At 33.0% G+C, this 16177-nt stretch overlaps 1 protein-coding gene across 4 annotated transcripts in view; it reads left to right on the top strand.

Annotated features, from left to right (window-relative positions):
- The window catches only part of LOC126776933 (uncharacterized), a 42063-nt gene extending 28542 nt beyond the window's left edge, over window positions 1-13521 (top strand). For all 4 annotated transcript variants that reach the window (XM_050499801.1, XM_050499803.1, XM_050499804.1 and 1 more), the window contains one exon: window positions 13093-13521. In XM_050499801.1, the coding sequence (XP_050355758.1) occupies window positions 13113-13514 (402 nt within the window). In that variant the 5' untranslated portion in view covers window positions 13093-13112 and the 3' untranslated portion in view covers window positions 13515-13521. The remainder of the gene's footprint in view (window positions 1-13092) is intronic.
- The last annotated feature ends 2656 nt before the right edge of the window (window positions 13522-16177 follow it).

Below are 16177 nucleotides of genomic sequence, written 5' to 3'. Positions count from 1 at the left end.
AATTTATTGTAAAAAATGTTTATTCGAGTTGGTTTTTATATGATTAAATTTAAAGTATAGTTACCACCGGTTCGGATTGTAGATTCTACTGAGGAGAACCGGTAAGAAACTCAGTACTTGCTTTTTCATCTATCATATCTTATATACATGTAATAATCATACATACAGTAACAGTAACAGCCTGTTAATGTCCCACTGCTGGGCTAAGCCCTCCTCTCCCTTTTAAGGAGGTTTGGAGCTTATTCCACTACGCTGCTCCAATGCGGGTTGGTAGAATACACATGTGGCAGAATTTCAATGAAATTAGACACATGCAGGTTTCCTCACGACGTTTTCCTTCACCGTCAAGCACGAGATGAATTATAAACACAAATTAAACACATGAAAATTCAGTGGTGCTTGCCCGGTTTTGAACCCACGATCATCGGTTAAGATTCACGCGTTCTAACCACTAGGCCATCTCGGCTTCACAATCATACATACATATACTAAATTTACAATATATTTTATATCTTCTTGTACAGTATAATATTTATTGATATTTTTTGTCATAAGTACGTTGTTAGTAGTATATAATTGATTAACTCATTTTCTTATTAAACAATTTACTGATGTCTGAATCTTATGACGAGTCGGTTGGCATGGTTGGTAGATACTTGCCTTTCACGCCGACGGTCGTGGGTTCGATTCCCACCCAGGACAGACATTTGTGTGCATGAACATTTCTGTTTTTCCTGAGTCTGGTTGTAATTATCTACATAAGTATGTATTTACAAAAAGAAAAGTAGTATGTGTAGTTTTTTTTTTATAGAATAGGAAGGCATATGGACGAGCATATGGGCCACCTGATGCTAAGTGGTCACCAAACGCCCTTAGACATTGGCATTGTAAGAAATGTTAACCATCGCTTACATCACCAATGCGCCACCAACCTTGGGAACTAAGATGTTATGTCCCCTGTGCCTGTAATTACACTGGCTCACTCACCCTTCAAACCGGAACATAACAATACCAAGTACTGCTGTTTTGCGGTAGAATATCTGATGAGTGGGTGGTACCTACCCAGACGAGCTTGCACAAAGCTCTACCACCAGTAATATATATATATATGTATATCAGTTGTCTGGTTTCCATAGCACAAGCTCTGCTTAATTTGGGATCAAGTGGCCGTGTGTGATTAATGTCCCAGGATATTATTATTATTATATCAGGATTAATAAAATGGGTTAATTAATGTTAATATACTTTAGATACATAGACTGATAGATATATATCAAAGAAATTTGTCAAATAATCATTATTTTACTTTAATAATATAATATTAAACTATAATGTCCTTTTCTGAAATAATTTTTTTTAATAAATAAACAATTATGAAGTAATTGCATAATTGCTATTTTGTAAGTATAGTATTTTTATTACAGTTTGAAATAAAACTATTTGATACCAGTTACTCGATAGATTTATCTACCGCATTCGAACGAAGCATAAGAGGTTGCCCTTCACACGAGGATGTGGGATGCATCCGCAGCTTCCGTTCGTCTAGGGGAGTTGGGGACTGTGAGAATATTTAAGCTATTTTTGGCTCATTCGCTTATGATTTCTGAGATGCCTGTAATATCATTTTATTTTTTTGAATTTCGAATTGGAACCATATTTTCTCTTGTCCAGATAAGCTGAGGACCGTGGGAATGATTGCACTGTTTTTAAATAATTTTCGTTACTAATTTTAACAGTGCATATTATATTTATTAAAAGTATATATATTTTCAATCTTCTATGTAAATGAGCTTAGGGACTATGAATGTTTGATGTATTTCTGGCTCATGGGATATGATATATTTTGGAAACTACTGGACCAACTTGATCCTAACGTCTTTTGATTTTTTGCTAGAAGAATATTATATAATGAATTCTCCATATAAATTAGATAGGAGAGGTTTACCGAGCAGCACATAGGACTCTTTTCGTTGTCAAGTAGATGGCTTGGAGCTTACTGGAGGTAACAATACTTAGTGTTTCGCTTTAAAGGGTGGGTGAGCTAGTGTAGCTACAGGTACAAGGAGCATAACATCTTAGTTCCCAAAGTTGTAGATGCGCCTACAATCGGCGGTGGAGGAATGATTAATATTTCTTACGATGTCAATGCCAACATATGCCAGGGGAGGCACATAACATCAGGTATCCCATCTATTTTGTATAAAAAAAAGAATATCAAATCATATAACTCTTTATCTATAGTTTAAGGTCGCGACCATAGTTATACTGGTGGTAGAGCTTTGTGCAAGCTCGTATGTGTAGATACCACCCACTCATCAGATATTCTACCGCAAAACAGCAGTACTTGTTATTGTTGTGTTCCGGTTTGAAGGATGAGTGAGCCAGTGTAATTACAGGCACAAGGGACATAAAATCTTAGTTCCCAAGGTTGGTAGCGCATTGACTATGTAAGCGATGGTTGACATTTCTTACAATGCCAATGTCTAAGAGCGTTTGGTGACCAGTTACCATCAGGTGGCCCATATGCTCGTCCGCCTTCCTATTCTATAAAAAAAAAAAGTTGCTCCCTACACTTGTTGATGCTTGTTCTGTTGTGAGGTTAATCCCATTTGTACAAACAGTGACTTGCTAAAATACAATTTAATCATCGTCCCAGGCTGTCATATGTAAATTGGTATGTTTCGAGAGGGATGCTGGATGCGGGCGATAATTCCGACATAGGTTCAGATCAAGTAATAGCTATAAATTGGTCACCAATTTATTTATTAGCTGTTGTTTGCTATCCGTTGGGTCTATTGTTTTTCGGGACTTTGTCTCTTCGTAAATTAAATGTAATTGTTAGTTGACGTTACTTGGTCCTGTGTTGTTTTTTTTTACGCGTCGTTTAACTTTTTCGACATGTTTCAGTCCCTTCGTATTCAATTACTTGTATTGTCCAATTAGCTGATTTCGAATTCAGTCTGTACCGTACCGTACCGTAACAGCCTGTGAATGTCACACTGCTGGGCTAAAGATCTCCTCTCCTCTTTTTGAGGAGAAGGTTTGGAGCTTATTCCACCACGCTGCTCCAATGCGGGTTGGTGGAATACACATGTGGCAGATTTCAGTGAAATTAGACACATGCAGGTTTTCTCACGATGTTTTCCTACACCGTAAAGCACGAGATGAATTATAATCACAAATTAAGCACATGAAAATTCAGTGGTACTTGCGCGGGTTTGAACCTACGATCATCGGTTAAGATTCACGCGTTCTTACCACTGGGCCATCTCGGCTTTTTTATAAATTTTCGGAATTCAATCAATTCCGAAAATTTATGTATACTACGTTTTGTTATTGTAAGAACTGTAAATTTCATACTTTTTCTTATCAGCAGTTTTTATTAATGTTTTTTTCTTAATAGTTTCAATGCTACTGCGCATTCTTGGGAGGGACTTTCTAACTCGTTTTATTAAATTTAAAGAAATAACGTAATAATAAGAAATAAAAAAAAAAAAAACAAACTTTCATGTATATATTTTTAGAGATATATTGATGTATTTAAAAAAAAAAAAAAAACGAAATTATTCTCGTTTTAAATATAATAAATGTATAATGTGTTTGTATATGGTGTAAATAAACAAACATACATTGTGAATACATACATACATTGTTTCAAAGAATAGTAGAATTAAAAATAATAAAGTTAATTTTAGCCTTACATCACCCGTGGTCTTGACCTGAAGATTTAGAAGCAAAGTCGCTAAATCTGTCGTTTACGAGTGCTCGCAATGATCTACACGCTTTCGTATATCTATTTACAACATTCTCCCACCGCGTAACGTTCGCATCTCGTGTGTACGTATGTTATAACTTAGAACCAAAACTCTTTAAAAAGATTTTTATCAATAAGCTATTGCAGATTAATGAGATTTAAGTACGATATGATTTAATGTGATGTTAAACGAAATAGAATCACTGAATTGAAAAAAAATAGTGGTAGAAAAAGGTTTTATTTTGAATTTTAATGAAATGTTTAGAAAAAAGCATAATAATAACTCGCAATAGTGATAATATGGCAAATAATTATATATTTAAAACATACAATAAATTCAAATTGAAAAATATATTTTTTTTATTCGTTATCTTTATTACATAATAAATCTGTAACATAATTATTATTAACGTAGTTTCTCGTTGTTTTAGTTTATCAATTCTATTCAATACGAGCTTATCTATAATAGCCTATTACAACAAGATAAGTTCCTGCCGTTCGCTATTAACAGCCGTTTATAAAATAATGACGACATTTATTAGCACATTCACGAGTCTAAGCGATCCCGTGAATGTTTTTGTAAGAGATTAATCGCCTATTTTTGACATGTTGACTGATATTAGAATTTTTTTTTTTTTCGAATAATCGGTACTCCTTCAAATTGTTGTCCGTGCTTTTTGTGTATATTTTCTATTATTTCATTTAACATAGCAAGATAATTTAAATTTCACTCTTTTATTTATTAAAAGTTTTCACTATTAATAATAATAGATTTATTTGAAATCAAAGTATCTTTTTTTTTTCGTTGGAAAAACACATTTATATGTTTCTCCACGGTACCCACTCCGTCGTGTCGGGGGACGTCACGTGAAGTGCCGTCCCGACAGTTAGCCCGCCTCTGCGGGTCTCCAAAACCTAGGGGGTTCTCAGGGTACAAAGAACCCCGGCGACACTCACGGCGGGAGTCTTCTCTCCGGTCTTCTTCGGCGAAGCGGGTCAGCTGAGGCACTCTTCTCAAAATAAAGTATAACTCCTGACCTCCTCCCGTCGTGTCGAATTTGCCGTCCCAATAGATTATGAGAGTAACGGAATAAAGAATTAACCTGTGTTTGCGTATACCCTTGTGCACTATAATATGTACTGCGCAGTTGGCAAGTCTTCCTTGAGAGTGGCCGCCGTGGCCGAAATCGATCTGCAGGACATCATCATGAAAATAAATGAAAATTACTTAAAATAATTAGTCCGCTTCTACAGTACGTAACAAATTTCTTTTCCAAATAAATCTCTTAATTCTTTATGTCTTATAGTTTACGAGTGCGTTCAGGTCATTGACTTTTATTTGAATATAGTTGTTATAAGTAAAAACATTCATTCAACTTTAACAAATCTGGATTTTTTTTTCTTACATTTCATGTTGGTTTTTTGTCGTTCAGTCATTCAATTATAACAGTCGAGTTAAGAATTGTAGATCTTTATATGCAGCGTTTACCTACAAGTTAATCGTGCGTGTAAAATTATAATATAAGATTCCACGACATAAATTATTTTCAACAGAATTTGAATTTTAAAAAACTAAATAGATTTATTTGGTTTCTTTTTTGTTTGGATCTGTTTATATAAAGTAAATAAATTTTTTTTAGGTACTAAATATTTAAACAAAAGTACTAAATGCTGGTAGTATTTAAAAACTGATCTATCATTTCATATAATCATTCTGATGCACGACGAAACCCTACCGCCAAGTAAAATTGTGTCCAAGTATCTTTTAATAACACAAGTAATGTTAATTCTTTATTGTGATTTTCTAAATTATAAACATCATTCACCACCTATTTAATGCAACAAAAAAACACTTTTACAGATGAACATAATTTTAATAAAGATAATAATTACCCACTAAAGAAAACCATGCAGTCAGACCAGTCTTTTTTATAAATAATTGTTACACATAGCATAGTTGTTTGCGCGAAACTCGAAACCAAAATTGCCTTTTTCGTTCATCAAAGGAAGATTCCATTTAAACGCTTGCCTACATCCTAAAACTGACAGTGTGGCGCGGAAGCGTTCCAAATTCAAAACGGGGCGCGGGTTCGTAATTGCGCTGCGCACGCGCCGATGCAAAATGGCGTCCCAACGAACCTCTTCCGCTGTGAACTCGAACAAGTGCATCTGATATTGATATATGACAGATACGTAATAGGATACAAGGTGTTGTGTTACAGTGTGGATATCTTTAACGGCTAAACATGTAATGTTAACCATACAAGCACTATTATAAGACTTTGTTCGAATTTTAAATTTATAGCAGTTTTATGTTTAGTGTATTTGTATGCGAATTTGTTCGATATATCAATTTATACCATTTCTATGTTACCTGACAAAAATGAAAAGGTATTTAGTCGATATGTGATAGAATTTTGATTGTTTGTATGTGGTATTAAACTTTTCAAAGCTCGTTTGTTTTTTACATCTTACGGGTTCTTAACCTGTCGGTTTAGTGTTTTTAATATTTAAAACAGATTGCAACAGTATCAGAATCAGCCGAGTAAACGTCCCCTTGGAGTCTATAGACTGTGACAACGTGTAAAGTAGTGTGTGTAGAAATAAGGTATTTTGCAAGTCTTTCTTAAAATATTATACATTACTATTGATGATTAAGTAAGCGTGAACCATATTCAGATATGTATCGATTTCATAAAACACAGGGAATTTATAATTAAGCGACGCAGGCTAATGATATAAAAAATGGCACGCAACGTTTTTTTTGTAAGTAACATCCTGTCAATTTCTCTTTGCTAGGCTAAAGTTTTTTAAGAGTTTTTACGGAAAACGATGTGCAGCTTATATGTGGATGTATACACATGTGGATTTTGATCCGACAGGTTGGATGTAGGCTTTCTCACGTTGTCTTTCTTCAGCGTGGATCACGTAATGAAAATTTTCAATCAGAGATCCGGTGAAGTTACTCGGAATTGAATTCGCATTCTTTACCTTTTCTTACCACTGAGCCATCTCGCCATTTTTATACGAAAGCATTTACAGAAATTTATTTTTGCAACACAAATATATCAGCTAAATTTTTATAGTGATATCAAACCTGATCATCATCAACATTATTCGCTTTCCCTTATCTCATTTATTGAGGGTCGGTGCAGTGCGTTATTGATACTTCAAGCAAAAGGATTGCTCTTGTTTGTGGGTTAACTAGCCGCTGCAATACAAGTGGTTGCCGCGCTAAAACACTCGATAATATTGATAGAAGCGCTTAATGAAAAGCCCTTTAGTTCGCTCCTAAGTGAGACTCGCGATCTGTAACAGAGGCTCTAGTTACACGTTTCTTTTATCACGATGTTACTATGTAGATATAATACATAGTGTCGTGTGTAGTATATTTGTAAGTATATAGTTTAAAATCGAGATTTCGATGAACTATATTTAACTATAATAATATTATTGGCATAAATGATTTTTACTGCACTGTTATCAATTATATCTATCAAAAATATGCTTATGTACCCTAGAAGTGTACGAGTAATTTCTAATAATATTGTATAATAAGTAAATAAATAAGTAAGACAAAATAAAAAAAAAATTTACTTCTGCGAATTCGAAATTTAAAAATATATTTTATAAAGGTTCCTTTAAAAGGTTTGAAACATACATCAGTCCAGTTTCTTCATCGTTATCTTCTGTCTTCATCCTTACTAATAAAAATCTAGCAAGAAAGAAACGTTTTTATTGTCACACACTAAAGAACTAAACAAATAATGATTTATAATTCACGTACAATGCTGTACGGCAAAGAGAGCCAGCTCAGTGTAATAGCTGAGTCGAAACACGGCACTGGTTCTAAACATACGAATATTCGCATTTACGACATTATTAAGGATTTTTCGTGCACGTTGTAGGCAGATAAGTATATATTCTGGTAGAAATAATTAATTTGTTCCACATCCAGGAGTTGAGCTAACGTTACCGTATTTTTTTTCACTGTATTTATATTATTTGTTTTTTTTCGAGCTGTCATTAAGGGTAAGAGCAGTCGACGACGTTTCACGGTGTAATCATCATTTCCAGTACAGGATATCCTACTGGTTTGTACCGGTTAAAACTAGTTATACATACTATTCCGTTATTTTCTTAACATTAATAGTAAGTGTTCTCTTAATATATTATAATTATGATCAATGATGATGTTTTTTTTTTCTAGTTACTTTGTTTGAATGGCCATAATTTTTTATTTTTGATACTGATGATCAATTTTAACGTTACATTTGTGTTTCAATGCTCGGCTTCTGTGGACCATAGCGTGAAGCTATAACCTTTCTCAAACGCTAAATTATTCCTTCATATTGGACTCGATACATTCTGAGTTTTTCGCACAAACTCTTTAGATTTATGTTATAATACTATGGATATACTAACTAGCACCTTGTACGAAAAAATATTTAATATAAAAATTGCAACGTAGACATGATACTCTGATTAATCTATATATACTTTTAATATATATCATCGAACAGATTTTCGTTTGGGCTGAATTAATTCATTCACTTGATCGTTAGTAAAAAAATATATTTTTTTTAAAAGAATCGCTTGCGACTCCACAATAAAATATATTATTCATCCACTTAACATTAAATATCTATAAAAAAAATATAAAACCTCTTTTTTTCGAAGTAAACTGTTAAAAAATCACCTACGCATGTGATTCGAGCGTGTTAAGCGTAAAGATTGACATTTGGATAATCATTTTATTGTCTTATGAAGTATTTAATGCGTGAACTTAGGTATGTATGTACGTTTGTTTGTTGGAAAGTTTGTTCTTTGTTCGATTCTTTGTTCTATAGTTTCATTTTAACTAAACATAAATGATAGGGAATATTTCTTATAGTACCAACGTCTATATATCAGGTGGCCCTGATGGTAAATGGTCAATACACTTGACGGCCCGCCTATTTTATTAAAAAAAAAACAAACAAAAAATGATTTAACTATTGTTTGTATTTATGACACTAAGAGTAATTTTTTAATTCGTAATTTGAAATTGAATTTAAAAATATTGTATGAAATCAATGTTAGCTAAATAAACTAGACATGGTATCTATCTAAAAATTTTTTTTAATTAAAAACACAAATTTGTGTCATTTTCACTTTCAGAAGTATAAAAATTAAACAATAATTGTTTCAACAATTACTTTCATAATTCATTCACTTTCATCATTTCACGTTTTAAGTGAATACATAAATACAAGGAACAATACCAATATGAAAATGTAAATACTTTATTAAAATTACTATTACGATTAGTGTTTACACTTCTTGAACATCTTAATGCATGCATAACGATTGTCATAGCCGGTTCGTAATAGTCGTACGCAGTCTTTAATATATTATGCAACAGTAATGCTCTTCGCGTACTTAGATGTAATGAACATTTTAAATGATAAATATATTTTCATACGCTCACGACATAATAACATTTTATTCTCTTTGATGTCGGCTTTTGTTTTTATTTTCTTTGTTAATAGTTGTAAGCTTTTTAAATTCACTGGTATAGTATCTGTTCGTAAAATCTTGGCCATATTCAACATTGTTTTGTTAGGAAATATTAAAAAAAAAATAACATAATTTAATTCAAATTAATGGTTTCAGTCATAAATGTTTTTAGCGGGTGTTTAGTTAAGTACTGTTTTCTCTCTTTCTCATATTGATTGTACTTTCGAAAGAAGAAGACACGGTGTTGTTTAACTATTAATCACGACTGTTTTGATTTTTTTGTAAATATAGTTGCAAGCTATTATTTAACTCAATCTGCTAGTGCTTGTGTCTAAATTTAAAATATGGATCACTTATTTGGTAAAAATATTAAACTTTCTATTATTTTTTTTACGTATTGTCAGTACCTTTGATGTAATTTTCTTTTGTTTTTCAATGTCTTTCAATTTGCCTACATGATCGAAATTTCAGAATTAAAATTTTAATTGTTTTATGGCAATTTTTGTTGAATTTAAACAATAGAATTGTTGGATTCGCTTTAGGACATTTTTTTTTATAGAATAGGAAGGCGGACGAGCATATGGGCCACCTGATGGTAAGTGATCACCAACGCCCATAGACATTGGCATTGTAAGAAATGTTAACCATCGCTTACATCACCAATGCGCCACCAACCTTGGGAACTAAGATTATATGTCCCTTGTGCCTGTAATTATACTGACTCACTCACCCTTCAAACCGGAACAAAATAATACCAAGTACTGATGTTTTGCGGTACAATATCTGATAAGTGGGTGGTACCTACCTAGACGAGCTTGCACAAAGCTCTACCACCAGTATTGATTAAATAAACTATTATTTTAAAATAAATAAAAATATTTGATTTAAAATATTAGTTTCATTTTTGGTATTGTACTTGATGATTGGCGGATATGTGGCATTCAGATTATTTTGTGTCAATAAAGTTTCTAGTTTGAAATTTAAAAAAAAATGGTGTTTATAAAAATAAATACAAGTGAATTTATCACTGGTTCATAAATTGAGCTTTGCTGAGAAGGAATCTTGTTTACTAATAAAAGTACGGTTAATACACATTAATACAAATACATTGAGGCAAAGAGTTTATGAATAGCTAATTTTGTAAATAATAAATGTAGGTTTATACTTCTTGCTTGTGATTACAATGACTTTACTTGTTGGTAGGTAGTACCACCTATTCATCCCGTTTTCTACTGCCAAACAAGAATACCCAGTATTGTTTGAACCGGCGTAACTACAGGTACAAGGGGCATAAAACTTTACTATCCAAGATCGGTTGCGCAGCAGCGATGTAAGGTATGGTGATATACCCTCCGCCTATATTCAATAAAATGGCAAACTTAAATATTCATACGTTATGTTACCTAACAATGTATTTTACGAATGAACTCCATGCCCGTTATTTATTTCGTAAAGCGGTGCTCAAAAGGAAGTGAGTGATTAGTGTCTGAGTAGAGGAGAGAGAGGTCGGTTAACCGTTACTTTGTTTTGACTAATCTCGCTAATTATCGCTGAACTGCCGTCTAACAGGCCATTGTTAAATATTCATAATATATGTTCCCCTTTCGGTGTTTTTGAATGGTAGCCTGGTATTACGTATATTGTTATCTAAAATAATAGTTGACTGCCTCGTTGGTCTAGTGGCTTAATGTAAGGCCGCAAACCCGAAGATCCTGGGTTCAGTTCCCAAGCGGGTAAAAAGATATTGTAGTAGATATTGTAGCGGGTAGTTTTTCTGTCAGAAAATTCTCAGTAGCAGTCCGGAGTCTGGAAGTTGGAAGTGTGTACACTCCCGTACCTCGGAAAGCACGTAAAGCCGTTGGTTCTGCACCTGAACTCTTTCCGGTCGTGTCGGATTACCGTCCCATCGGATTATGCGAGTGAGGGAATAGAGAGTGATCCTGTGTTCGCGCACACACTTGTGCACTATAATATCTCCTGCGTAGTTAGCTAATCTCTCTTGAGATTGGCCGCCGTGGCCGAAATCGGTCTGGAGGACATTATTAATAAGTATATTAAACTAGTAAGTTTAAATAATTTTCAATTTAAATATTACTCTACTATTTTTTGTAATATGTATGTCGTATGTATGTAATCGAATCGCTTGTTAAAGCCTTCTTGATACTAGTATTGGATAGAGAGCGCACCTGTGTGTGTGCACAAACTTGTGCACTTAATATGTCTTGCGCAATTGGCTAATCAAACAGTCATGAACACATCATATTAAAGAATAAAATAATGTAATATTTAAACATATTATGATTATAAATGTTCTGTACCAGCTTTAGTTTTGTTCGTGTTAATCGAGGGCCGTGTTTATGTATTGGTATCGTCAATCATCAAATCTGGTCACTCATGTACACACCGCCTTAGGAGTGAAGAGCGACATGTTTGCCAAACATCCGACTGAATACCGCTAACATGAAATTGTATACGTTTACCAATTGAATTACCCTGTTGACCGACGATACGATAAGGAGGTTAATACTTTTGTTCTTTCTCTATGGGTACAGTAGGTATGTTAAAGGACGAGAAAGAACAGCACAGAAAACTTTATTTTTCACAGTATGAATATGATGTTTTTTTTTGTTGTGTGAAAAAGCTTTAGGTATAATCCTTTTTATTTTTTATGTTACGTCTTCAGAACTTATGTAAATAAGATAATTGTAAAATTGTAGACGTCATGAAAGATTCTTAAGGCTTATTATCAGATATGCTTCGATTATATCGCGATTTCATTTATTCTTTGAAAATGTTTTTATTCAGGCATTATGGATTTAAAAAAAAGAAATGGCGCAGTGGTTAGAACACGAAAATCTTAATGACGATTGAAAGTTTCGCGGCAATCGCCACCAAATATTAATGTGTTTAGCTTGTGTTCATACACGTCGTCAGGTGTACAGACTTTGGATACTTAACAAAGCTCTGGGTTGCAACTAGTTTTTTATATGTAAGAAGAAGGTTACACTCGTCAAAATAATATTCTCAAGTCAGAGACAATGAGATATTTAATCTTTTCAAGAACGGTTATTTTAATAACATGTCATTTTTCTGCCTCATTCATAGCACTTATAATTTATAAACAAATGTCTCGATGACGTCAAGTTGACGATTTCAAGATACTTATGTTATGAGTTTGATGAAAGATGAGCCGTCCAATCGATAACCGCTATCGATTCAATTGGCTTGGCGGAGTTAATTTTCAATTGGGATCTTAACGACTCTGTTTTAATTCGTTTTATACAACGAAATTATACTCATGATTTAGAATGATATTTGTTAATTATGTTATTTATGTTTTACATAATGTATCCGTAACAACCTGTGAATGTCCCGCTGCTGGGCTAAAGGCCTCCTCTCCCTTTTTGAGGAGAAGGCTTGGAGCTTATTCCGCCTCGCTGCTCCAGTGCGGGTTGGCGGAATACATATGTGGCAGAATTTCAGTGAAATTAGACACATGCGGGTTTCCTCACGATGTTTTCCTTAACCGTAAAGCACAAGATGAATTATAATCACAAATTAAGCACATGAAAATTTAGTGGTGCTTGCCCGGGTTTGAACCCACGATCATCGGTTAAGATTCACGCGTTCTTAATGATGGGCCATCTCGGCTTATTATATATTGTATGCTAATGACAAATTTGTTTCAGTAGGAACGAATATTACTTATTATCTCTATTTATTAAGTTTTATCTTCTTTTAATATTTTAATTGTGATGCTCCTGCTATTATTATTATTCTTTAAAAAGGAAAATAACTTCATTATAAGTAAATAATTTGTTTTTTGTCTCTCTTTACAGACTACCTCACCACACCAAAGATGCTCAGACTGTCAAATAACTCACGTGTCAGGAGACGTCTCTTCGAAGCCGATGATTTGATCGACCAAGCGAAAGTTGACAACTTCGCCAACATCCTACAGGAATCTTTAACCAGAGATAGAATAGCAAAATCTCAAAAATGGAACTTTGATTTCGAAAAAGAAATACCCTTAGAGGGTACTTACCAATGGTACCCTTGCAATGAAACAGCAGATTGGATTGGCGTTAAATCTGAAAAGGATAACGATAACAAAGAAGGTTTAGGTCTTTCAATGAAAATGGAAAATGAAGCTACACCGAGAGCGAGAGATGGAGAAATTTTACCATTATTGAGAAAACGTAGAAGCAATGTTGATGTAAAGCCAGATACAAAAGTTAAGCGTAAAATCAGCTTCGATTAGATATTCAGACCAATCTGAGCAAATTTGAAAATTCATGATGATATTTTTAAAGCAAAATTAAAGCGACAATCAATGAATCTTCTTGATAATATTTTAAATGTATTTTTTAACGGCAACATTTGTTTTGAAATCTTTAATATATATTTTTGCATGCAACAACCATCTGGCAACACTTGACACTGTCACTTAGTATAATGATTTTATTTAATGTATATACTTAGCCTTCTAATAGTGCCAGCATAAATTTACTTAAAATAATTCGACCTAATGGATTACTATGTGCAATCATTAAGTCGATTTTTAATATTTACTATGTGCCAGATTTTGATGTAATTTCTAGTTTATATTTATAGTATTATTTAAGTCGTATTTTTATTTTAGTCATTTTTTTTCGATTTGTATATTTATCTAAAAGACTGTTTGTTTTTAATAAATTTAGTCGTATGTATTTTTTTTAGGTTAAGTTTTATATAAAGTTTACCATTCCACATATAACACGGATAAATTAAAAAGTCACAACACTTTAAAAGTCACTGATTATAATATAAAATTAATCTAATTAAGTAACTAACATTTGTCTATTGCAAAACTAAACATTTTGTATATTCTAAAATTTTGATCTCTTATTACAAGTTTTTAGTTTTAAATATCTTCGTAAAGGACGAATATGATCACCGATTGATTGTATTTAAAAATTTAAGTAATATTTTATTTAATATTTGTAATTTGTTTGGAGAAATTTAACAATTACGTGTACTATATATACTTTGATTTTTTTTAATGAATTTAAGCGCTGAGTAAATTAAACTATTCCATATTTAAATAATTACATTCAAATTGAATTTTGAACAACATTATAATTTGTATGTAAATTATATTTTAATATGTATCATGGTTTTGAGTAATTTCGATTCTGGATTCCATTTAAGAAGATTTAAAAAAATTATAATAGTGACACCATTATTTAAGTCTTGTAGGTTTTAGTTATTATTATAATTATTTAAATTTACGGATATAACGATTTTAAAAATCACATTTTCACAATATTATTTTTGTTATAATTCCCGATTTGGTCAATAATTATAACTCGCTAACATATAATTTAAGTAATGTTTAAACAGCTGTATCCAAAGTTCGTACTTTTGTAGAATTAATAAGGATGGATAATTATATAGAATGTTATTGTCAAATTTTCACTAGATCTGCAATAATTCTTAAACACTGATGTTTAATAAAGAAAGCTACTTACTGTTCATATACGAAGCGGTGGTATGATTATGATTTGGAATTCAGGCTGTAGGATATCGTAAATACAGTATATATTTCCCTAAAGTCAAAAGTCAAAAAAATAAGCATTAACTTCTTACTGGGCTAGAATTCTACTAATCTTAACGATTACGATACGTTTCCGATTCAATTCGAATCCATCTTTGACTAATCTATTTTGATTCAAATCGGAACCGAACCGACATGATGTTAAAATATACCGTTATGTCAAAACCAAACATAATTTTTAACTTTTAAATTTTATTTAAATGTCAAAGATCACGCTTCGATTCGATATTGCGATAAAGTGACAATTTGTTAGTAGAATTGATCCCCTGTTCATTTGGTTTGAGATAGTTCCGAGGTTTTGTAGGAATTGTGTTGATATGATAAATTTTATGTTATTGATATTTTTGTACGTACTTATTCCCACGATGGAGTAAAAATTAAAATTTCTTGTATTACTGTCGTTAATGACATGACGTTTTGTATAGACCTTTAATTTAGACCTATTTATAATTTAATATTGAATTTATTTATTGTAATTGATTTTATAATTAAATTATTGGTATTGAAATTATTATTGTCTATTTTATTTATCATATGAAGAATATTTTACAACTTAATTATTTTTCTCGCTTAGAAGTCAATCGATTGATTAATTTGATTATGACGTCACAAAATAAATTTACAATATATTTACGAATAAGTATATATATAATAACAAAAATAAATAAGGCCGGTAAATTTTTATAGTTACATTTTTTATTTAATTAAAAAATTTCAGATCGAACTTGATAAATTTTAATATCTATTGTTGTTGTAAGGGGCAACACTTCTAGTCGGTGAAGACCTCTCGCTGCCGAGTGTGATAAACGCCATGCTTGGTAGCGAGAGGTGCTGGTTGAAGATGGTCTCCTTCTGCGAAAATGTCATGTCGCAGAAGGAGGCAGCGGAGCAGGAGCGCGAGGAGAGGGCCTCCGCTGACTTGCTTCGCCGAAGAAGACCGGGGAGAAGGCGTCGGCGCTATGCGCATCTTCTCCTCCCGCCCTAAGTGTTGCCGCGGTTAGGGGGTCTTTGTACCCCGAGAACCCCCTAGGATTTGGAGGCTTGCAGAGGCGGGCCAATCGTCGGGGCGTCACGGAAAAGGCGGTGTGGGTACCGCTGGTTTTTTAGTGGGTATTCCGGCGCATACTCGGCGCCGGCGAGACCCACATACCCCCCCCCCCACTTCAAGTGGGGGAAACGCGTAAACGAGTATTTCCAGCGAAAAAAAAAAGGGGGCAACACTTCAATTGAGCTTCTTTGTGTAGCCATATCGCTTTGTTTAATTATTATTGATTGGACATATTCGCGAATATTACAAACTCGTTATCTTATCATACACCGCAAATAAC

The sequence above is a fragment of the Nymphalis io genome, chromosome 21 (assembly GCF_905147045.1).
Source record: "Nymphalis io chromosome 21, ilAglIoxx1.1, whole genome shotgun sequence".
NCBI classification, from domain to species: domain Eukaryota; kingdom Metazoa; phylum Arthropoda; class Insecta; order Lepidoptera; family Nymphalidae; genus Nymphalis; species Nymphalis io.
This window is presented reverse-complemented; position numbering and strand designations above follow the sequence as displayed.